Genomic DNA, 26,245 nt, shown 5'->3' with positions numbered 1-26,245 from the left:
ACTAATATAATAATTCTGGTACATTCCCATAATATTAAGAACAAACCAAAATTCCATAATAATTTAACTTCCCAAATATATCTGAATCAATATATTCTTGTTAGACCATTAGTGTTCCCACCTCCCTTTATTACAAGATCCTCAAGATTCTTATTCTTCAATTTACTTAATTAGTTATAATATTAGAATCTGAATACTAAAATTCTAAACACTTTCCTTTTATGCTGAATATTCTTAAAGAAATATAAACCAAAACATAGCTAATAGGAATTAGCGTTTAAAGTAAACCCTCTGAAACCTAATTTTAGTTTAAAATATTCTTTAAATCATACTTTAACCAAAATAATCCTTTCATTCTGACTAATAAAATCTGTATAGTGCATAACTTATTAACTTTAAAATATTATTGTGTAAAAATTTTCTTATACATTCAATACCGGAAAATGTGAAAATTTAATAAACTACCCTAAATAATTAGGGGCCCAACCATATAATAGGTGCTAAAGCCTTGTAAGACGCCAAAGCCATAAATAATGGCGCAAAAATAGAACAAAATCAATATTAAACAAACCTCAAAATCGAGTTTTCAGTCCAATCCAAAAGAGGATCTAAGATATTATTCTTCCTGGCCCACTACTGAAATGTCACCACATTCTTTATTTATGGTATTTTCCAATACTAATTTTCTTGGTCTTCATATTATGAACAGATTAAAATATCAAAATGCATAAATCAACAACATAAAACAAAGTAATAAGGAAAATGAAAATCAGTAAAACGGCAGAAATAATATAATCAGATTAAAATCAAACCAAACACTATTCCTCTGAGATTAGAACATCAAATAAACAGAGCAACAACGAAATCGGCAACATCCTCGACAAATGCTTTGCCAACTTCAGTAACGGCGATGCCGACCCCATTCGCGACGAGCGAAAACCTTCCTCGTGCATCTCATCGAAGAGTCCGGTTGAGATGGGTGGGTGTTGGTAGATCTGGTCTTCTCCGTCCTGGATCTGTCTTAGGTGTAATGATACTTAAACCAATGGAAGACAATAATTGAAAGGTAGAAAGCTCTGGAAGAAGAAGCAGAAGGGAGAGAAAGAGAAGAGACAAGCGTGAGGAACGGAACAACAAAATATGAGGGAGAGACAAGCAGAAGGGAGAGAAAGAGAAGAGACCCGGTAACAACTATTATTAATTTAGTGTGGTACTGGTATTAAGTAGCTGAAATTCTCATTTACTCTATATTATTTTTGCTATTCTTTTTAATTAAATCTAAAATTATATTTGAAAAAAATTAATATTTGTACTAAAAATAATTATATATAATGAGTGTTGATAATCTCACAAAACATTTAGAATGGGATAATAGGTAATATGCTTTAACTCATAAAAGTTTCAAAGTACAAGATTTTCATTAAAAAAAAGAACATGCTTCAAATAAAATACATTTTTGTTACTCATAGATACATCCAATAAGGGGAGTTCTATTTGCACCTCATAAACTTATAAATACACCCCATGATTAAAAAAAATATAAACTTAAATAATTTTTAAAAAGTACTCTTAATATTTTTTTTAAAACTTTTTCTTCACATTATTTTACGCTAATTTCAATACTTATTTTGATTTCATTTTCATATTTTTTTCTAACTCATGTATATATTTTTTTATTTTTTTCTAAGAAAAGTTCATATAATTTTTTATTTTAATTTTTTTGCCATAATATTTAAAATATAATTTAATTTTATTTGATAGGTATATTTTCTAAGAATATGAATTGAAAGAAAAAAGTTATAAAAACTTAGTATAATTAAATATATTAAATAAAATAAAAATGATTAAAATAGGGTGTCTTTAGAAATTATTAAAATGAGGTGTCTTTAGAAATTTTTGGGATGTAAATAGAATATTTTACTGAAGCAAACAGTAAATTTTGTTGCTTTAACTTAGAAACACCGGTTTTGTGACCGGATAAGTACACTTTATAAAGTGTATGATTTTTATATTTTGGTGCCGTTTGGTAACAATTATGTTTTCTAATTTTTTAATCACAAAAATGAAGTAGAATTTTTGTTTTTAAAATTTTATTTTTGAAAAACAAAAAGGCTAGGGCCGAGTTTGGGTCTGAGTCGGAGTTTAAAACATTGATTAAAAAAATTGTTTAAAAAAAATAATAAAAGTGACTTTTTGTTTTTAAAATTTTGATTTTCAATTAAAAAATTGAAAAGTAAAAACAGTTTTATTGAACATGTTTTTGAAAAATATTTTTACTTTTCTAATTTTAAAAACAGAAAACTGATTAAAAAAGTATTACCAAACGGCACCAAAATATAAAAATCATACACTTTATAAAATGTATAAATGTACTTATCCGGTCACAAAACCGGTGTTTCTAAGTTAAAGCAACAAAATTTACTGTTTGCTTCAGTAAAATATTCTTTGTCTTATGTGAGGTGTGCCACACCTCAAATGCAAGTGAGGAGCTACATAAGCCCCCTTTATTAAAACATAAAAAATAAACAACAAAGGAAGTTATACTGGGGAGCGGCTAGATCTGAAACGGCGATTTCGATTAGGGAACTAAGAACATAGCAGGGATGGCGACGAGAAGAAGCATCTTTTCCCTTTCGGCAGTTGCATTCACTTTAATGGCTGCCTCTCTCTGCTCTGCTGCATCAGAGAAAGCATTCATCAGGAAGACTGTTTCTTCCCACAACATTGTCATCTTCTCTAAGTCCTATTGCCCGTACTCTCTCTCTCTCTCTGTCTCGATCTTTTACTTGTTCATCCTTCTTGTCTCCTTAATGTTCGTTATTATCGATTTTTTCTTTTTGAGAACTTCAGCTGATTTTGTTTTATGCGTTACACAAAAACTCAATGATCTTATTAAAAAAAACAAAAGACACTTTTTTTTTTTTTTAATTTTAAATTCCTCAAGTTTTATGGGTCACTCAGCTTGTCGGAATTAAAACAATGAAAAACCAAAAACACAAAATCAAAGAATGATGATACAGTCTACAGACCTTTTTTTAGCTGTAATTTGATATTTATATATACATTTATATATATTTTACCTGCTTCACATATTTTCCATATTGAAACCATATCTCTCTTTTGGGCGGTGATGAATGTAAAAGCTTTAATATTTGTGTGTGTACTTACTGTTTTTCATTTTTGTAATGCGTGTGGTGTGGACATCCAGTTGGAGATATGAAAATTCTTATAATTTTCATAATATGGACCGTAATGGTAAAAGGGAATTGTGATAAACATAATTTTCATGGTGGATTCTGTGTGAGCAAGTCATTATACGAAATGCTTGCTCACACAAAATGGCTTTTCAATGTAAAAGACTCTGGATTTTCCACCAACACTAGGGTTAATTTGGGTAGATTGTTTTTTATTTTGATTAATTTAGGTGCCGTTTGGTAACACTTTTGTTTTCTAATTTTTTAATCACAAAATAAAAGTAAAATTTTTATTTTTAAAAATTTACTTTTGAAAAATAAAAATGCGTTCGGTAACTACTTTTGTATTTTAATTTTAAAATCAGAAAACAAAAGTGTGTTCTGTAAAATTAATTTTCAGTTTCATTTTTTGATTTTATTTACGTCGGGTGTAGGTCTGGGGTAGGATTTGAGTTCAAGTCAGAGGTCGGGTTCAGCGACAGGGCCGTGGGGGGATTTGGGTCCGGGTCTGATCGAAGTTCAAGATATTGATTAAGAAAAAAAAACTGTTTAAAAAAATATTGAAAGTAATTTTTTTTTTGTTTTTAAAATTTTGATTCTCAATTAAAAAATTGAAAAGTAAAAACAATTTTATAGAACATGTTTTTGAAAAATGTTTTCACTTTTTCAATTTTAAAAACAGAAAACTGATTAAAAAAGTGTTACCAAACGACACTTTAGTGTTGGATAGATTGTTAAAAGTGAGCAGTGGTCTTGGATCGTGGAGTTAGTTAGAGAATTTTGGTACACCGTGTTGTTTAGTATTGGATTGGATTGTGTATTGTATTGGCATTATTTAATACAATACTATGTTTGGTATTTACTTGGATTAATAGGTTGTGTAATATTATACTATCTATACCATAAACTCGACTTTGGCTTTGTCCTCGGGCCACAAATCCTGGCCTGGACTTAGACCTCATCCCTAGATCCCGACCTCGAATTCGGACCCCGACCTTGGACACGGACTTGGTGTTGGACCCGGACTTTGGCCTGGGAATTTGGACTCGATCCTGGACCCGAACCTCGGAGTTGATCCTCGAACCTAGCCCCAAACCTCGACCCCAAACCCAACCTCGACCCCAAACCCAACCTCGACCCCAAACACCCAATATTGAATCCCGAACCCTTTTTAAATATCATAATAAGCTAATACGGATTATTGATTATGTATTAAATTTTATAGTTGTACTAATTAATGCAATACAAAATTTTATCTAAACATAATGTTCATTGTTATTTAATACAATACGACTCTTATGGGGATTATGGAGTATTTGTATTTGAGTGAAGCATTTTTCCTTTGGGAGAGTTAGCGCAGTTAGGCTGTATTTCTTTCTTCTTTTCTTATATATTTAAGCATTTTAGCAATATTTCAATTGTCATGTCTCTATGATTTTCTTATTTCTACTTGAGATCCTACTGCTGCCTATTACAATACTACTAATAATGGAATTGGATAAAAATAAAAAATCATATAATTCATAGTTAAAAATTTTATTGATTATAATGGCTAATTAGCTGCATGTATTCACGATTGTTTGTTATGGAGTGATCATGGCTGTGCATCGTTGGTTTTCTTTGACAAAATTTTAGGTATTTTGCAGATATTGTAGAAGGGCAAAAGCTGTTTTCAAAGAGTTGAAGCAAGTGCCATATGTTATTGAGCTCGATGAAAGAGGTATGTGGTTTTGTGTTATTTTTGTTTTGAATAAACTTATCAGCAATTGCCATCTGAGGCTAGCTCAAGATGTGAGTTGTGTGTTGGATGGAGGTGTTCTAATCCTAATTGTGTATGAAAGTTTTGTCATAAGCAGACTTTCATTCCATCATTTCAATCAGTTTAATATTCGACCTTCTTACATTACAGGTTTGTAGAATAATGTCGTGGTTTGTGAGTTGGTTACTAACATGGTTTCCTTGTAATAGAACATTTTGTAGAAGTACTTTGAAGTAGATTTTTCACAATTTATTGTTTTGCTAGAGCATAATGTTCATTGTAACAACAAAACCATATTATATGGAACCACATGAGGGGCCCCCTCCCTCTTAGGGATACCAACATTATTGCTAGAGAACCTGGCTCTTTTAGCTATACCATGGACAACACTATTAAAACTACAATTAGTAAACTTAAAACAACAGGAACTAAGCTTAGTCTTACACTCTAATAATGTTGAAGATAAAAACCCTTAGGTTGCAAATTGGAGGATATCTATCATTGTTCAAGGCTTGTAACACAACCCTTTTGGAAAGCAATATCTAAAGCTAGCTGAATTTCTTTTAACCCTTCCATTGGTGAGGTTGCCATTGCTTTCTCTATAAAAGTCTCCTAAGTGTATTAATCTTTATTGATGAGGGCCATTGCCAATCCAACCACTGTATCCTTCCAAGAAGCGTTTGAGAAAAGAATATTTGGTGTGGTTTTTTTTTTTTTTTTTTGAAACTTGAAGAGAAAACCTTGACTCTTCATTAACCTTGCTAAATTCATGGAACTTTGAAATTACTTGCTTTATTAATATGTTCACTTGAACATCAGTGCCCATTCATACCATTGAATTTCGATGTTTCCATAATCAATCCACAAGATAGACTGTGTAGTTTAGTATCTATTGCTTCACATGTTTGTCCTCAATGGTTTTTTTCTTGAAAAGGAGAAGAGATCCTCTTGTCTTAGACAGGATCCTCCTCGTTATATATTAAAATCCTCGCTTGTGGTGGAGGAAAACCATGGTTACAATTAATAACAAAACATAAATTCTAAGGCAAGGGTACTCCCCGGCTTTGCCTCAAAAGAGAAAAAGCTAAACAAAACCACCTGTTGCCCCTATACAATTGTCTTCCATTCCATACATAAATCTAAGAATGATAAATCCTCAAAGTGTTTGGTTCTAAAGACCCAAGTAGCTGTCCAAAATTTAACTTGCTCCCACACATTTTTTCTGATTTAGTAGTCCCTTCAAAGATTCTGGCATTTCTTTCTAGCCATACGACCCAGATTGTTGCTAAGATCACTGTTTTCCAAAGCTTTAATCTGCGTTTGCTTCCGATTAGCTTGGACGCTATCAATTGTGAAACAGACCTTGGCATCCCAGGACAATTCAAACTCTACCAACACTTATAGAGATACTACATAAAACTCATTACTTCTCGAGGAAGGTGGTTCTTAGAACCATATTACCCTAGCCAGAGGACAATCAATAAACAGGTGCAAATTTGATTCTATTGCATCATGACAAAATGAGAAATATTTGTCTTAAAGAAAGCTAATCATCCTCCGTTGGCAGGATCTTTGACACAGCTTACCAAAATATTGACATGGATAGAGATTGTGATGTCATATCCGTTTCTAGGGAGCCTCTTTATCATTAAAGCGATGTTTATAACCAGTCCAGTAAGCCCCTTTTACTTAAACTTTCCATCTTATGAATCTCTTCAAAAGGTTACCTTTCCTATTTGCTGGTATTCTCTGAAGATTCATAAGATTGTTAACCTATCTCATTTCTAAACAAAGTAAGGACCAAATTTTTATTCTAGGACTTGTTATCTTCATTCATCTGGGCTGCCACCTTTTTCAAACGAGGCGAAGCATCTTTGAATTCTTGGTAGCTTTAACTTTCACTATTTCCAGGGTTGATTTCATATGTCTTCCTCCCTCCCATTGCTTAGACTGGCAAAACAACCAATTCTTATATACTTCTTGATTTTAGTCTTAGGTATAAGAGTCTCTTGACTTGCTTTTCACTTCTCTAAATGGTTTATAGTTTACTATTACAGTATCGTGCATCGAAAGCTTTAATCCATGGTGTCTCATCCTTTCTTGTCGTAATCCTTGCAAGTTTTGAAACAAGTGCCCTTTTAATATCTTCAAATTTTCGAAAATCAAGTCCATCACATGCTTTTGCTTGACACATATTGTAGCTTTTGTAGTTAGAAATCTGTCTTCATCACCAGCCAGCCACTAGTCTGATGTACCTTGGTAGTAAACAACCAATTTATGCAAAAACTATGGCAGTAGTAGAAAAGAGAAGAAGAAATAGTTTGAGAGTTTCTATTGAAAATGGCAACACAATCACATTTCCACAAGCATTCGAGAGATTTGGAACTCTCCATGATATTTCACTCCTGAATTCACACACAACCCCTCTTTCTTCCCCTACTCCTATATATATTATCCCATTCCCACTCAATAGCTACCCTCCAATATAATTACTCATTTATCATTTTATTTGCTCTCTTCTACCATGTTCTACTCATCTTGGGGTCTAACATTACCGGTTGGCTGAATTTTACCTTGTATGCAAGGTGAAGGACTATAGCGCCATGCTTGGCCCATTCCCTGACAAAGAAGGCAAGTTGAGTGAGCATCTTGGCTGGTCGTGCTAACTGCGAGTGAAAAGGCATCACACTGCAAGCCGAACGTGATCGAAAGGTGAGTAGAGCAATGTTGTTTGACCTCCCTTAAACAGAATGAGTTGATGCTGAAGTCAACAGTCGAGTACTTGAGCCTTTGTACTTGTAGTTCAGGTTTCTTCCCGCCAAAGAGTGACGTCTAGCTTTTCCCCATAGGAATAAGATTCTAGATTCATCTTATAGATGCACAGTTAGTGGGGCGAGATGAGCTCATGGATGAGCTTAACATGCATCTAAACAATGCGCAAGCTAGACTGAAGAAAGAGGCTTATGTACACTGTCGGGAAGTTAGTTTCAAGGTAATAGGAAAAGGTTTTCTGAAATTAAAAATTGAATACCTTACAGAATGAAGACTTTGGCTTGACGAAGTAATGAGAACTTGGCCCCAGGTTCTATGGACCTTACGAAGTGTCAAGTAAGGTGGGGGAGCTATAAGCTGGAACTACTGGAAATAGCTCTCATACATCCTGTTTTTAATATTTCTCAGCTGAAGAAAGCCAATAAAGCTGATGTATCGGTGTCACCGTTACCTCGACAACTGTCTACAGGATTGGAGCTAGTAGTTCAGCCCGAGAAGCTTCTTGGTGTAAGATCAGCCAGCAAACGAACACCTCAGCAAGGGAAATTGAAGTTTTATTCAAATGGCTAGGGTTAGAAGATTTTGAAGCTACTTGGGAGTCTTTGGAGGCCATAAAAAGCTTCAGTTTCTAGATGTCAACCTTGAGGACAAGAGTCAAATTTAGGAGGGGAGTAGGTAGACCTCCGATAAGGTCCACTTATGTAAGATGCAACAAGAGGAATAACTAATCTAAGTTCTTTTACTTAGCTGAGCTGTGTTAGTAGGTTGTTATTCCGTTAGTGATTGTTCTGCTAGGAGTTTTATTTTGTCAAGAGCAATAGTTAGTTGAGGAGTATAAATTAGTGGATTTAAGTTTAGACTTTGGAGATTAGCTATCTCGAATTAGCTGTTCTATTCTTTTTATGATTTTGTCTTAGTCTCTAATTGAGTCTTAGTCTCTAATTGAGGCTAGGGTTTATGAAATAAAGAGAGGGATTTTCTGTTTGTGTGTGAGTTTCTTAGTTGAGTTCTATCAAAATACATCACAAAAACTTATTTATTTTCTTTAATATGTTTTATTCATTTCAAATATATAAATATTAATAAATACATATCCACATATAAAAAAATGTTAAAACCAAAACAATTAATAACATGTTAATATATTGTATAAATGTAGAGCATAAAGAAGTATTTGATGCAGTAGTGTGTTTTTACTTTGTTTAAAAATTTTATTGTACGATGGTCATACATTTGAACTGCATTTCCTACAGGGGAGTGGAATGAGCGAAGCATCCACATTTATAACAAATAAGAGGAGGTTTACAATATTTAAACTGTATTCACTCCTTCCCCTGTCAATACTCAGGAAAAGCCTGCTGGTGTTTGATGAGTACTGAATATTTCTGCTTTAAAATTTAGAAAGCCGCTCCTCGATGTTTCTTTTCTACTAGCAACCTCAAAACCATGGTAACATACTTTCGTAGCTATAGCAGGTAGGTTTTCCAACGTGAGGTCTTGCACTTGGATCCTATACATAGCGCTCTCTTTATCAACCTGCTGCCACTCTCCATTGTCTGGCCATTAGACAATGTTCAGCAACTGTCCACTGATGATCCGTGGTCTTTTGCTTAAAACATACAACCTTCTTTATAGTCAAAGAAGATTCCCGATAGTCCCTATTTTATTTCTTAAGTCTCCATTTACCTTTGAGTGTTCATGTCTGTGATAGAATCTGGACGACCAATTTTCTGGCGACCCCACATTTACCAAAAATCTTAGCCAAAACTGCAGTCTTCCCCACTTCCTTGTTCATCTTGGTATCAGCTTCCAGCTCCAAGGACAGAGCTTCCGTAAACCTTTATAAATAATTTCTATCTCGCTGTTGTGGTCCGAAGCAGCATCCACTGGATGAGCAAAGCATTCATCCTGGACCTGCTACTTATTACTGTTTTGGCCTACACCAACTCTGTCCTGGTGCATCATGCTATCGGTCATGACTGGCTCTGTATCTATATTCTGATACCATTCATCTTCAGGGCTCATCTCATGGCTGTGAGGAGCTTTGGTATCTGCATGAAGTCAGAAGGCTAGACACACACACACAACCTAATATTTTACATGGTCAATGACAACTTTTGTCAAGTTGGTAATCCAACATCTCACACCATTGTAAGAACGCAAGGGAACAAGAATCATCTCCCATCTTATACTCATCTCAAATCTTCTGTGCCTTTTTCGCTTATTGAATTGTATTAGAAATTGTAGAAATAATACTATGTAATTTTATTAATTGAATAAAGAGCAGCGTATATAGCTGTACTTCTGATAAGTAACAGATCAAACAACTTAGTAATAACCAATGCATTATAATTAATAAATTGGCCTGGTTCTATTTCTTGTGAAAATCGTATCAGTAAAAGCTTGTTGTCCAAGTATTTATGCCAAGTTCTTAGGAGTTTGATCATCATCTCATAATACGTGACATTGATTATTGTGGTGAACCTTCAAATTAGACGTATATATTTCAACGGCATGGTGAAATTGACTAGTGATAAAAATTGTTTATTGAAAAATTGGCGACCTGCATCATCCTGTATGATATTTGCATGTCATCTTTTTAAATTAAACTATTAGTTTTTGTGTGAATGCTGATAGATGATGGTGGAAATATTCAAGATGCCCTGGGTGAGATTGTTGGGAGGCGAACTGTGCCCCAAGTATTTATAAATGGAAAACACATTGGGGGATCAGATGGTACTATATGAATATTGGTTTACTGTTTTAAAAAGCATATTATAAGCTCTAGTACTTATGACTTGTTATTGTGGTGAACTTTCAGATACTGTCGAAGCATATGAAAATGGCCAACTTGCTAAACTTCTAGGTATCGCAGCTACACATAAAGATGATCTTTAGTCGAATAAATTTTTCATTTGCTGTTTTTATGGAATTGTCTCCTTAGCTAAAAATGCAGTGATGAAGTTTGAATTTTTGATAATTTATGTGATTAATAATAGCACTGTATCAATGGCAGGAATATTTTAACTTCAAAATTGATGATAAAATTTAGAGTAGGTTTGGCAAAAACTCCAACCCTGTCCGCAGTTTGGATCCATTCCTGCAGCAGGTAACTAAACTCAAGTAAATTTTGTGGATCTAGTAGGAAAGAAAAAGGAAGAAAATAAACAAGTTGCTACAGAAATAGATTACCTACTAATTTAAGGAAAGAAAATTATAATAATAAAACTTTTAATTTGCCGAAATTCCAAGAAAACTCGAGCTTTTCAAATGTTCTTCACGTACAATGCAAGGACTAAGGCTAGTTCATAGCTTGATCCACGTTAAATTGTGTGCATTTTCCTTTAATCTTCAGTTTTCTCTCTCTAAATTTACTTGATTTGACATAATATCAAATTTTAATGAACCTTTCTAAATTCTAATTATCATCCATAAATATATATTCCACTGGCTAATGTTTATTTATTATAAAATTGAGCTTAATAACTTTTTTTAATATTCGATCTGGTAGTATTGATGTCCTAAAAACACATGTAAAGACTTTGGAAAGGAAAATTTCATTTAATATACTTAAATAAAATTTTTATTACAAAAATATTCCCTTAATTATTATGGAAAAAAATCACCTGTCCTAATTTTCTCATCCCAATCCTGTTCTTCCAACAAACAACTGCCATATATCTATTTACTTTCTCATTTATTTAAGGGTTTTTTTTCATAAATGTACAACAAAAACAAAATAATTACAAAAAATATGCAAAAAAAAAATTATTTGAAAAACTTATACATTTTGAAAATTTATTACATAAAACCATACATTTTAATCATTAAATAATATAAATCATTAATAATTAAACTAATTACCATAAATAGAAAACTCTAATTAATGTTTCTAATATTATTTTGTAATATTTTATCCTTATATTTATTATACTAATGTTTTAAAAATTATTAATAATAAAACATGTTTATTAAAATTCAAAACAAAGGATTCTGTAAAATTAATTAAATAAATAATAAACAGTTTTTATAAAAATAAATAAATTAAATATTTTTTTTATTAAAGAAAAAATGTTTATTATCTATTTTAGTATGAATTATTATAATTTAATAAGTTTTTTTCAATAAAATACAATATCAGAATTATAAATATTAATGTATATAAATATAAATCAATGCTTAAATAAACATGACACACGTAGTGATATAATAAACATATGGGAATATTATTATTTTGTTTATTAAATTAGTAGGTTTAATAAATAGAAAACAAAATAAACATATATACACAAAGTATTTTATATTATTAGTATGTTTATTATAATTGTAAATATAAAAATAGACATAGTCAATTTATACTATACTAAAATAAATATATTTTCTTTTTATTGTTTCTATATATTCATTATTTTCTAATGAGTAAGTAAACGAATTAAATACAATTCTTACATCAAAAAATAAATAAACAAATATAACTTTATAAACTCTAAATATTATTTAATTAAAAAAAAATAGGACACAATAAACAAAAACAAAAGAAAAAGATAAACATTTTTTTTTATATATATATATTATTTATTTTATAAAAAATTACTAAAAAATAAACATGACACACATAGAGTAATATAATAAACGTATATGAATATTATTATTTTGTTTATTAAATTAGTATGTTTAACTAATAGAAAATAAAATAAACACACATATACATACGAAATATTTTATATTATTGATATGTTCATTATAATTGTAAACATAAAAATAGACATATCTAATATTTATACTATACTAAAATAAATATATATTTTTTTCTATTGTTTCTATATGTTGATTATTTTCTAATGAGTTAGTGAACGAATTATCTATTGAAAAATAATTCTTACATTAAAAAATAAATAAACAAACATAACTTTATAAATTTCAAATATTATTTAATTAGAAAAAATAAAATATAAATTGTAGATAAGTGGAAATTAAGATTTTTAAAAATCAACTAATAATGATATTGGACATAGTTAATCAAAAAAATTATGATTATATATGTTTTGAATTTTAAAAATATATCATTTATGTTGTTGACGTGATTTGTATGATAAATACAAATTTTATTGTTTATTATTAGTATCTTATTATGTTTTGTAACTATTAATTTACAATTTTATGTAATTAGTAGACTTACTCATTAATACTATATAAATTAGTCATAAAATTAGTTATACAAATCTAAATATAGTAAGTTGATTCATTAATATATCTATTATAATTTAATTAAGAATTTGTATGAATTTTTGTAAATATATTTTCAAATGTGTATATTTTTAAAATTGTATTTTTTTGCACATTTTTTGTAATTATTTAAGAAAATGTATACATTTATATAAAATACCCTTTATTTAATTCACTTATCTTTCCACTACTTCTATTTTCTTTTGTGAGTTAACTCTATTTCCCCATAATTACCTTATGTAATTAAATACTCACATTGTTTTTTTATGTATAATATAATACTTGTTTTTTTAGTGAGTAAAATCGTTCTCATTGTATTAAATAAAATTTGATTATTTTTACATGAAAGCTCTTTACTAGTTTTAATTTTTTTTTTTCTTTTGTATACTACAACTACGGTAGGAAACTTAAATTTGCTATTATTTTTTATTTTTTTTTTTCTATTGGAAAGATAATATAATCTGCCATTATTTTGGTAATATATTTGTATAGCATAATCAATTTTTTTCATGGAAGAAATGTCTTTTGAGAAACTTATTTTTTATTTAATTAAACAAGATTTTAAAAAATAATTATATAAGTGTTAAAAATAATTAATACTATATATAAGTTTATTTTTGCATTCTATTTTATTATGCTATTTTTTTTTTAAAATAATCTATTTATTTTGTAATAGCAAATATTACGTCCGCTAAATAAAAATACATTACATCAAACTTAATATGCTATTTTTAAAGATGAAGTAATTTTTTCATGAAATAAATATTTTTTTAATAAATTGATATGTAAGATTTTAATGACAAATTTTAATTTTGTACATTTTAATGAATTTATCGGTTTCCAATAATAATAATGATAATAATAATAATAATAATAATAATAATAATAATAATATTTTGTGTCGTGTAATTCTTTTAAAATTATTGTATGTTAATTAAAAGAAAATAACACTTTCTCATATATTTTGTTGATGTAAAATCTTTTCTATATTACAGAATGAATAGTTTTTTTTTTTTTTTTTTTTGAAAATAGTATAATAAAATAGAATACAAAAATAAACTTATGTATAGTATTAATTATTTGTAACACCTATATAATTGTTTTTTAAAATCTTTTCTTATTAACTGAAAAATATGTTTCTAAAAAGACATTTTTTCCATGAAAAGAATTGATATTATGCTATATAAATATATCACCAAAATAATAGCAAATTATATTATCTTTACAATAGAAAGAAAAATAATAGCAAATTAAGTTTCCTACGGTAGTTATAGTATACAAAAGAAAAAAAAAAATAAAACTAGTAAAGAGCTTTCATGTAAAAGTAATAAACTTTTATTTAGGCTAATTAAGATTTTTGCCCCCTGAACTTTGACATGTACCAAATCATACCCCCTGAACTTTTAAGGTTATTGAAATGCCTCCTGAACTATTGAGATTGTTGGATTTAAGGAATTTTTTCTAACTTTAGTAAAAAAGTCTAACATGGATGATTTTGTACTGATCCAATTCTACCGCCCACTTGAGTAACCGTCCAGAGGCATCTGGCTTTTGCAATATTTGTCGAAGTGGTTGGTCGATATACACCCGAACAGGATGAGCTTGAAAGTAAGGCCTCAACTTCCTTGTTGCTAGAATGAGGCAGTAGGCGAGCTTTTCTATCAACGGATATCGGCCTTCGGCCTCGATGAGTCTTTTACTGATGTAATAGACTGGGTGTTGCACGCTGTTCTCTTCTCTGATCAGCACGGCACTTACTGTTGGAATTTATTTTACCAGGATCTTAGATCTACTCACAAGTATGTTTATTAACATCCTAAATATGAACTTTCTAAAACGATGAAATAAACACATATAAAGTTTAAGAAACCTTACATTGGGTGCAGCGGAATAATATGACTCCTTCCGTTCAGATATCTAGCCCTTGATTCCTTTCTGTAGCAGAGCATTATCAATATCTGAACCTGGATCTCTTTCTCTGACTCCTTGATGCTGAATCTCCTTTGCTGATGATCTTTCTTCACGATCTTCCTCACTATGATTGAGGTATCACTTGATGTGTGTGGGCACTACTCATACACTAAGGATTTCGAAATATTGAAGAAGAAGAGAGAGAGTGGTCAGCTAAAGATAGGGAGAGAGAAGGCTCAGTTTTTCCGAATAGAAAAAGTCTGAAGAAAAAGTCTTTTTTTCCTGAAGCCTCCACTATCTATTTATAGCATTCCACTAGGGTTAAATTTGAATTATATGGCATTAAAATAATGAAAAAATCAATTTAAAATAGCTACATAGGTGGCCGACCATACACTTAGTGGATTGGGCCTTGGGCTTTGCAATTTTGCAATTTTAACACCCTTTTGTATCTGATTTTCTCAAAAATGCCAATTTCCTAATTCAATCATTTAAATGCCAATTCTAACTATTTAATAACTATAAATAATTATTAAATAATATTGTCATTTATCATATTTATTAATTGAACCATACAAAGTATCATAATTAACAAATATGCCCCTAAAATTCTTTCTTTACAATTTCGCCGTTACTTAGTGAAAAATTCACAAATAGACATAGTCTAATTTGAGAATTATAATTGATTAATCAAAACCAATTACATGAGTCTTACAAGCAATATTATCTCAACTAGTGGGGGGACCATGGGTCTATATAACCGAGCTTCCAATAAGTAGATCAAGAATTTAGCACTAAAATTCACTAACTTATTAATTCTTCGTTGAATCCACGCATAGAACTTAGAATTGCACTCTCAGTTATATAGAATGCTCTATATGTTCCACCATATAGACACATCATTAGTTATCCATTGTTATAATCCTAATTTGATCAATGATCCTCTATATGAATGATCTACACTGTAAAGGGATTAAATTACCGTTACACCCTACAATGTATTTATTCCTTAAAACACTTGACCCCGTATAAATGATATTTTAGCTTATGTGAAATGAGTACTCCACCATTTATGTTCGTTTGGTCAAGCTCGAAGGAGATCATCTGTAAAGCCCGCTTAGTTAATTTGGAAATTAGCAGTTATTTATGTTTAATCATGAAATTATTTATAGCTATTTAAATAATTTATTACTGTTATTTATGGAATTCAGAAATGCATGATTATGTCATCAGTAGCTTTTATATTTCGCATTTCCGGTGTCCGGTATTTTGGAACTCGGCGTTTGGCTCAGTAGAAATCACAACTTAGTATGTTAGTATTTTGGGGACGGGTTTTAGACATTGGGAATGTCGGGAATGGCCGGGAATTTAGAATTTCCCAAAAATACCCCCTTTAGTATGATTTTTGTGATTTTATGGTGGAGGGGCAAAATGGTCTTTTTGCCCCATTAGTGTTTTGTCTTATGTGAGCTTTTTATTTAAAAATTTAAATGCTTAAGTGTTTAATTGTTGGCTGAATATAATGAAATGCTATAGCTTTTATTCATTTTTCCCAAACTTAGAAAAAATCACATTTTTCTCAAAGAAACTCTCTCAACTCTCTCTCTCTCTCTTTTCGGCCATTTGAGGCAGCTCCTAGGGTGATTTTTCCTCTTCAATTTCTAGTAGATTTCAGCTTGTTGTGTGTCTCTAATCAAGGTAATTCTTGTCTTGCTTTTTCTATTTAGTTTTCTTGAGATTTTTATGAAATTGGATGAAATGCATGCATGATTTTGATTATGTTGCTGCTGTGATTTTGTTGTTGATTTATGTGGATTAAAGCATGCTAATTGAAGTTAAATTGGGTTGTTTGAAGCATGATTAGTTAGGTTGTTCAAGCTTTTAGTTTTTATGTGAAAAGTTAGGAATTTTGGAAAGAAATGGTTCATTTTGTTTCTGTGAATTGCTGGGTGTTCTTGTATGTTTTCAGAGGTGATATTATGCTTATTTGAGTAGGTTTAAATAGGTTTGGATGCATGTTAGGTGGATTTGCTCAAGCTTGAGTTTGGAACTCAAAGCTTGAGCTCCAATGGTGTTTTTCATTTCTGTGCATTCTGGGTAGGTTTGATGCTTTAGAAATGTTATTTGGGACATATGGAGTAGGTCTGGAAGGTTTGGTACCAATTGGGGTTGAATTGGTCGAGTTATGGATTTTTGAAGTTGCTCGCGAGGAACCGACTCGGTTGTGCATCCCAATTTCGGACGGGGGTTCGCAATTCTTAACCGAATTCCGGTTGGGCAACCGGTCTGCCGGTTGGGGAATTTTTCCGAACCCTAGTTTTCCTCGTTTTTATGTTTTTAGGGGTATTGCCATGCTTTTTATCGATAGGGAAACTTTTAGTTTCGAGTTTTAGTCCCCGGGAAGTGATTTAGCGTGTCACTTATAGCGTTGTGATTTTTATGGTTTAGGAGCCAGTAATTCGCCGCTCAGCTTCAGTTCCAGTCAGGTTGACCGACACACCTGAAATCGGAATCCAGGTAAGATTAGTATAACAGTATGCATATGTAGATTACATGTTTAGCGTGCATGTAGGAAGCCTGCTAGATTACTTTAGTCATGTATTTAGGCTTCGAACCATCCAACCCTGTTACGTCGGTACAGGCTGGAGTATGACCAGCAGCCGGAGTATGACCGGTTCGACCGATCAGGCTGACACTTGGTTGGTGGTTCAGTGCTATTGACCTATCCCGTCTGGCAGTGGAGTATGACCAGCAGCCGGAGTATGACCGGTTCGACCGATCAGGAGGATACTTGTCAATAGTACCGTCCCCTGAACGTTCAAAACTCAGTACCATGTTGGACATGGCAGTAGTAGCTCAGTACCATGTTGGACATGGCCGTAGCAGGACTCAGTATCGTGTTGGACACGGCAGTCAGTTTTATGTATGATATTATTATGCTTTTCTTACTGAGTCTGTCGACTCACAGTTTATGTTCATGTGTAGGTAAAGGCAAGGTCAGGGCGATGGACCGTGAGCGAGCTTATGAGATTGTACATGTCGGGGCGGTTAGGCCTGGAGCGTACGATCCTCGGGACAGCACGGCTGAGATTTTTGTAATTGTCGTTAGACGACTTTTATTTTGATGTAATAGATAAACAGTTAAACCTTTTGTAAATATTTTTATAAATCGGGATCCCGAGACTTTTGTAAAATGGTTTATAAGTTTAATGAAAAAGAAAAATTTTAATTAATCACGTTTTTCCATAAACCTCGTTGATTAGCAACGAGCTGCACAGTACGTTTAAAAAATCACGTAATACGCCTAAGATAGTTAGGGTGTTACAATTTGGTATCGTAGCCGCGGTGTTGTCTTCGAAGATCGTCACGACATGTACAATCATCAATCGGCCAGCTAGCTCGGTTCACGGTTCAGTAAGCCTTTATTGCTTTAGTAGTTATTTTATTCAGTTATGGAAAAGAAAAGCCTGTTAGGAAGCATGTTAGTAGCCTGATAGTAGAATAGGCGCATGTTTCATTTCTAATTTCCAAATTAAGCGGCATTAGTAAGCTCGCCTTGAATACGACCTGATATGCCAACTCTTGGTTTCGCAGGCGGTTCTAACTAGATGGACGCCAGGCGGACTACCAGGAGTCAGGGCAACTCCGTAGGGTCGAATCAGGGACAGGGAGCTCAGTTTCCCCCACCTGCTAGGGGCCGAGGCAGAGGTCCCCGAGGCAGGGCTCGTGGCCGGGGTGATGAGAACCCGCCACAGGCCGCCTGTGCTCCCCTGCCTCGATCGTGGAGCCCCGAATTGGGAGTTGCGGTTTGCGGAGATGCAAGCCCGGATCGAAGAACAAGACCTCGAGATCCAGAGGTTGAGACAGCAGGGTGATCCTGCAGTTCCAGTGCCTATAGTACCAGTGGCACCTGCCCATGCTGCCCAGGCCGAGATAGTGGTGGCGGCCCACAGATTGGAACCTTTATATGAGCGGTTCCGGAAGCAAGCACCTCCGGTTTTCCTGGGAGGTCCGGATGTAATGAAAGCCGAGCGATGGGCCGACGGTGATCACCGGGATTCGAATTTCATGGGTGTCACCGGTAACGATGCAGCTGGTGTGCGCCACGTTTCAGTTCCAGGAGGATGCCCTGGTATGGTGGGACATGGTGTCTCAGATTCACGATGTCACCACCATGACCTGGGAAAGGTTTCAGGAACTCTTCAACGCGAAATATTACAATGAGGCGGTCAGAAGCGCCAAGAGGAAAGAGTTCGTTCACCTGACCCAGCGGGAGAACATGAGCGTCACTGAGTATACTACTCGCCGACCGGTTGGCGAGGTTAGCCTCGGGAATTGTGCCGACCGACTTCAGTAAGAAGGAGAAGTACTTGGACGGGTTGAATCCCAAGATCAGGCATGACCTGATGATTACCACCGACGACAGCACCACCTATGCTCAGATGGTGGAGAAGGCACTGCGAGCTGAGGGCGCAGTGGGGTGCATGTCAGAGTCAGCTAGTACTCCGATTAGTGGCGGAGCTCCTACCCCTCCTGCATCAGGCTATAGCAGGGGGAGTAGTGGTTCGGCCATTGATCAGAGGAAGAGGGCACCCACTGCTTCCGGCGGCTCGAGTCAGAACAAGAGGTTCCGGGGGAACCAGAACAGAGGGGGTCGTCCTGGTGGTAATGAGACCCGATTCTCCTATCCCGAGTGCCCTATCTGCAAGAGGCATCATCGGGGTGAGTGCAAAGGTCAGGGATGCTTTCATTGTGGCATGCCCGGACACTTCAAGAGGGAATGTCCCCAGCTCCGACCAGAGGCACCGAGAGCTCCAGCGATACCCACTCCAGCCAGGGTATTCGCTATCACGCGAGCCGATGCGGATGCCACCATCGCAGTCACAGTCGGCTTTTCATTAACAACTCGCTTTATTCAAAGGTCTTTGTTTGATTCCCGGGGCTACACATTCTTATGTGGCGGCCGTGGTCTTTAGTAAGTTGGGTAGACCCTTTGATAGATATGAATCGTGGGTTTGGAACCACTGTTACAGCGGAGAATTGGTTATCTCCAATAGGTGGATTAGGTCTATGCCGATCAGGATAGATGGTAGAGAGTTAAGCGCTGATCTGATAGAGATGAGCTTAGTCGAATTTGATATTATTTTAGGAATGGATTTCCTATCTAAATATTCGGCGAGCATTGACTGTAAGAGGAAGATGGTGGTCTTCCAACCGGAAAGTGAAGAACCGTTTGTATTTGTGGGTTCGGTTCGGGGATCTCGGATCCCGGTGATCTCGGCCATGTCGCCGAGAGAATTATTGCACGGTGGGTGCTAGGGTTTCGGCCGTGGTGGTGGACACCACTCGGCCGTACACCATTCGGCCGAGAGAACATCGAGTTGGTTCGGGAATTTACGGACGTCTTTCCCGAGGAACTTCGGGGTTACCACCTCGGCGGGAGATCGATTTCGTGATTGACTTGGCACCGTGGGTGGATCCGGTTTCCAAAGCCCCGTATAGGATGGCTCCACGAACTTAAGGAACTCGAAGATTCGGCTCCAAGGGTTGCTTGACATAGGGTTCATTCGGCCCAGGTGTCACCTTGGGGAGCCCCGGTTTGTTCGTCAAGAAGAAGGATGGATCTATGAGGATGTGCATCGACTACGAGAGTTGAACAAGTTGACGGTGAAGAATAAATATCCATTACCTAGGATCGATGACTTGTTCGATCGGCTTCGGGGAAGACGGTCTTTTCTAAGATTGATCTCCGTTCGGGTTATCATCGATTGAGAATCCGAGAGGAGGACATTCCGAAGACGGCTTTCCGCACTAGGTATGGACACTACGAGTTTACGGTTATGTCATTCGGACTAACCAATGCTCCTGCGCATTCATGGACCCGATGAATAGAGTATTCAAGGATTTCCTCGATATCCGTGTGATTGTGTTTATCGACGACATCCTCGTGTACTCTCGCCGAAGAGGAGCATGAGTTACATCTTCGGATGGTACCGCAACGACTTCGAGAACATAAGCTCTACGCCAAGTTCAAGAAATGTGAGTTACGGTTGTCTCAGTGTCCTTCCTAGGGCACATTGTGAGTAAAGACGGGATCAAGGTGGATCCCGGAAGATCGAATCCGTCGGGATTGGCCGAGACCGAAGACAAGGATGACGAGAGATCGAAGCTTCTTGGGATTAGCCGGGTACTACCGTAGGTTCGTGGAGGGTTCTCCAAAATTTCAATGCCCCTAACCGAGCTTACAAAGAAGAATCGGCGTTTTATCCGGTCGGATAAATGCGAAGCTAGTTTTCGTGAGCCGAAACGAGAGATTGATTCTCGCGCGGTACTAGCTTTGCCTTCGGACAAGGAGAAGTTCGTAATCGTGACGCATCCAAGCAGGGTTTGGGGTGCGTATTGATGCAAGCCGATCGGGTTATCGCTTATGCCTCCCGTCAGTTAAAGGATTATGAACAGCGATACCCGACTCATGATTTAAAATTAGCCGCAGTGGTTTTTGCACTGAAGATTTGGCGGCATTACCTGTATGGAGAGAAGTGTGAGATCTATACCGACCATAAGAGTCTCAAGTACTTCTTTACTCAGAAAGATTTGAACATGAGACAAAGGCGTTGGTTGGAATTAGTGAAGGACTACGATTGCGAGATCCTCTATCATCCCGGAAAAGCCAATGTAGTGGCCGATGCCCCGAGCGAGAAGGGTCCGGGCGGGTAGCTAGCATGGTTCGGATCTCACCCTGCCTAGCCGAGGATATGGTTAGATCCAGCATTGAGTTTGTGGTAGGTCAGCTTCACAACTTGACGCTGCAATCTGATCTATTAGAAAGAATAAAAGTCGCTCAGATGACAGATCCGGAGTTAATGAAGATCCGAGATGAGGTATTGGCTGGTCAAGCCAAAGACTTTTCAGTGTCAGATAGTGGGATGCTTTTGTATAAAGCCAGGGTTTGTGTTCCGAACAGTGTGGAATTGAGAAACGAGATCTTTGAGGAGGCTCATTCTACCCCGTATTCTCTGCATCCCGGCACCACCAAGATGTACCAAGATTTGAAACCGTACTTCTGGTGGAACGGTATGAAGAAGAATTTGGTAGAATTCGTAGCGAGATGCCTCACTTGTCAACAGATCAAGGCTGAACATCAGAGACCAGCAGGGTTGTTGCAGCCTCTAACCCTACCAGAATGGAAATGGGAGGATATTACGATGGATTTTGTGGTCGGGTTACCTAGGACCACGGGTATGTATGATTCCATCTGGGTAGTGGTGGACCGATTTACGAAATCTGCTCATTTTCTGCCGGTTAGAACAACGTTTACAGTGGATCAGTTGGCAGAGTTATATGTCAGGGAGATAGTGAGACTTCACGGGGTACCGAAGTCTATAGTTTCGGACAGGGATCCGAAATTCACCTCCAAATTTTGGCAAAGTTTGCAACGGGCAATGGGTACGAAGCTAAAATTCAGTACAGCATTCCATCCTCAGACAGATGGTCAGTCCGAAAGGACAATTCAGATATTGGAGGATATGTTGAGAGCCTGTGTTATGGACTTTGAGGGTTCATGGAGTAAATACCTACCGTTAATAGAGTTTTCATACAACAACAGTTATCAGAGTACGATAGGGATGGCACCCTATGAACTGTTGTACGGTAGGAAGTGTAGATCCCCTATCCACTGGGATGAGACAGGGGAGAGGAAATACCTAGGTCCAGAGTCAGTTCAGCGGACCAATGAGGCAATAGAAAAGATAAAAGCTAGAATGCTTGCCTCACAGAGCAGACAGAAGAGTTACGCAGATCCGAAACGCAGGGATGTTGAGTTCCAAGTAGGGGAACATGTGTTTTTATGGGTATCTCCAATGAAGGGGATTAAACGTTTCGGGAAAAGAGGCAAGTTATGCCCCAGGTTTACAGGACCTTTCGAGATTCTCGAGAAGATAGGTCAAGTGGCATATCGGTTAGCATTGCCTCCATGTCTCAATGTTGAGAAAATACGTTTCAGACCCCTCTCATATACTCAGTTATGAGAGTCTTCAGCTTCAGCCAGACATGTCATATGAGGAACAACCAGTGCAGATCCTGGATAGAAAGGATAAAGTCCTTCGGAATAAGACCATAGCATTGGTCAAGGTTCTCTGGAGAAACAGTAAGGTGGAAGAGGCCACCTGGGAGCTAGAGTCAGATATGCGAGCTCAATATCCAGAGTTATTCAGATTAGATTTCGGGGACGAAATCCTTTTAAGGGGGGAATAGTTGTAAAGCCCACTTAGTTAATTTGGAAATTAGCAGTTATTTATGTTTAATCATGAAATTATTTATAGCTATTTAAATAATTTATTACTGTTATTTATGGAATTCAGAAATGCATGATTATGTCATCAGTAGCTTTTATATTTCGCATTTCCGGTGTCCGGTATTTTGGAACTCGGCTGCTTTGGCTCAGTAGAAATCACAACTTAGTATGTTAGTATTTTGGGGACGGGTTTTAGACATTGGGAATGTCGGGAATGGCCGGGAATTTAGAATTTCCCAAAAATACCCCCTTTAGTATGATTTTTGTGATTTTATGGTGGAGGGGCAAAATGGTCTTTTTGCCCCATTAGTGTTTTGTCTTATGTGAGCTTTTTATTTGAAAATTTAAATGCTTAAGTGTTTAATTGTTGGCTGAATATAATGAAATGCTATAGCTTTTATTCATTTTTCCCAAACTTAGAAAAAATCACATTTTTCTCAAAGAAACTCTCTCAACTCTCTCTCTCTCTCTTTTCGGCCATTTGAGGCAGCTCCTAGGGTGATTTTTCCTCTTCAATTTCTAGTAGATTTCAGCTTGTTGTGTGTCTCTAATCAAGGTAATTCTTGTCTTGCTTTTTCTATTTAGTTTTCTTGAGATTTTTATGAAATTGGATGAAATGCATGCATGATTTTGATTATGTTGCTGCTGTGATTTTGTTGTTGATTTATGTGGATTAAAGCATGCTAATTGAAGTTAAATTGGGTTGTTTGAAGCATGATTAGTTAGGTTGTTCAAGCTTTTAGTTTTTATGTGAAAAGTTAGGAATTTTGGAAAGAAATGGTTCATTTTGTTTCTGTGAATTGCTGGGTGTTCTTGTATGTTTTCAGAGGTGATATTATGCTTATTTGAGTAGGTTTAAATAGGTTTGGATGCATGTTAGGTGGATTTGCTCAAGCTTGAGTTTGGAACTCAAAGCTTGAGCTCCAATGGTGTTTTTCATTTCTGTGCATTCTGGGTAGGTTTGATGCTTTAGAAATGTTATTTGGGACATATGGAGTAGGTCTGGAAGGTTTGGTACCAATTGGGGTTGAATTGGTCGAGTTATGGATTTTTGAAGTTGCTGCCTGCGAGGAACCGGAATTCCGGTTGTGCATCCGGAATTCCGGATGGGGGTTCAGTAATTCCCAGAACCGGAATTCCGGTTGGGCAACCGGTCTGCCGGTTGGGGAATTTTTCCGAACCCTAGTTTTCCTCGTTTTTATGTTTTTAGGGGTATTGCCATGCTTTTTATCGATAGGGAAACTTTTAGTTTCGAGTTTTAGTCCCCGGGAAGTGATTTAGCGTGTCACTTATAGCGTTGTGATTTTTATGGTTTAGGAGCCGATGTCCGCGCTCGGCTTCGGTTCCGGTCGGGTTGGCCGGCACACACACGAAATCGGAATCCAGGTAAGATTAGTATAACAGTATGCATATGTAGATTACATGTTTAGCGTGCATGTAGGAAGCCTGCTAGATTACATTAGTCATGTATTTAGGCTTCGAACCATCCAACCCTGTCACGTCGGTACAGGCTGGAGTATGACCAAGAAATGGAGTATGACCGGTTCGACCGATCAGCCGACACTTGGTTGGTGGTTCGATCTATTGACCTATCCCGTCGGTACAGGCTGGAGTATGACCAGCAGCCGGAGTATGACCGGTTCGACCGATCAGGAGGATACTTGTCAATAGTACCGTCCCCTGAACGTTCAAAACTCAGTACCATGTTGGACATGGCAGTAGTAGCTCAGTACCATGTTGGACATGGCCGTAGCGGGACTCAGTATCGTGTTGGACACGGCAGTCAGTTTTATGTATGATATTATTATGCTTTTCTTACTGAGTCTGTCGACTCACAGTTTATGTTCATGTGTAGGTAAAGGCAAGGCTGTAGCTGATGGACCGTGAGCGAGCTTATGAGATTGTACATGTCGGGGCGGTTAGGCCTGGAGCGTACGATCCTCGGGACAGCACGGCTGAGATTTTTGTAACTGTCGTTAGACGACTTTTATTTTGATGTAATAGATAAACAGTTAAACCTTTTGTAAATATTTTTATAAATCGGGATCCCGAGACTTTTGTAAAATGGTTTATAAGTTTAATGAAAAAGCAAAATTTTAATTAATCACGTTTTTCCATAAACCTCGTTGATTAGCAACGAGCTGCACAGTACGTTTAAAAAATCACGTAATACGCCTAAGATATTTAGGGTGTTACATCATCCTTTGCTTACTATTCGCCAGATAGAAGCTATAGATTCCATGTTTATGATAGCGCTTCCACTCAATTGCACTACAGTGTTCCCAAAAAGTACGTATCACCCTGACCAAAAGGTAGGCTTAACTAACAATTCAAGGAACACGAATAGCCTTTCAAGATTGAGCCTAATCATAACAGGATTAAGATCATTTGATCTAGGATCAACTAGGCGATATTGTCTTGAATAGATTTTACGGTAAGTTTAATTAAATCTAAGTCAAAGTTAAATATCGGTCCCTTCCGATGCATACTCCATGCATCCAAGCTGAGCTTTACTTTAACCAATGCTCTGGAAAGAACATAGCACTTCTCCAAATGCAAGTAAACTTTGTTGTAGATTATCATATCAGTAAAACCCTGTGTCTGATAAATCTAGGAAACTTTATTCACATAGTCATGTTTACTTTCCAATGTGTTGACGACACAATAAACAGGATCAAGTATGTGAAAAGGGTTTTAGATGAATTTATACATTATGTACATATAATCATGAAATAAATCATGTGAACCATGCAACATTAAATGTTATTTCTGATCTATATTAATAAGTAAATCTGATTATATTGAAATGAGTTTTATTTAGGGCATAAAACCCAACAAACTCCCATTTGCACTAATATAAAACAAAAAGTGCGTTTCAAATAATCTCAACACCTTGATATACAAATCAAGTGTAGTAGTAGTAAACTCCTCGTAATAGGATCTGAAAGGTTGAATTAACCACAACCTTTTCTCCACCATTACTCTTCCTTTAATCACAAAATCATTGATAATGTGAAATTCCTCTCTATATGTCTACTCTCTTGGGATACTGGATTCTATACCTTTGGCAACTACTTTTGGTTAATCAGG

At 35.6% G+C, this 26,245-nt stretch overlaps 1 protein-coding gene across 3 annotated transcripts in view; it reads left to right on the top strand.

The window, feature by feature from the left end:
• Positions 1-2,469: 2,469 nt before the first annotated feature.
• The window catches only part of LOC115714256 (glutaredoxin-C4), an 87,579-nt gene continuing 63,803 nt past the window's right edge, over positions 2,470-26,245 (top strand). The window contains exons 1-5 of one of the 3 annotated variants that reach the window (XM_030642887.2): positions 2,498-2,752; positions 4,841-4,914; positions 10,363-10,461; positions 10,547-10,591; positions 10,742-10,794. In XM_030642887.2, the coding sequence (XP_030498747.1) occupies positions 2,604-2,752; positions 4,841-4,914; positions 10,363-10,461; positions 10,547-10,591; positions 10,742-10,752 (378 nt within the window). In that variant the 5' untranslated portion in view covers positions 2,498-2,603 and the 3' untranslated portion in view covers positions 10,753-10,794. Of the gene's footprint in view, positions 2,753-4,840; positions 4,915-10,362; positions 10,462-10,546; positions 10,795-26,245 lie in introns of those variants that run through there. The other 2 variants (XM_030642886.2, XM_061113444.1) reach the window with 2 other exon arrangements.

The sequence above is a fragment of the Cannabis sativa genome, chromosome 4 (genome assembly GCF_029168945.1).
Source record: "Cannabis sativa cultivar Pink pepper isolate KNU-18-1 chromosome 4, ASM2916894v1, whole genome shotgun sequence".
Lineage (NCBI taxonomy): Eukaryota > Viridiplantae > Streptophyta > Magnoliopsida > Rosales > Cannabaceae > Cannabis > Cannabis sativa.
The sequence above is the reverse complement of the archived record's forward strand: the minus strand, read 5'-3'. Positions and strand labels throughout refer to the sequence as shown.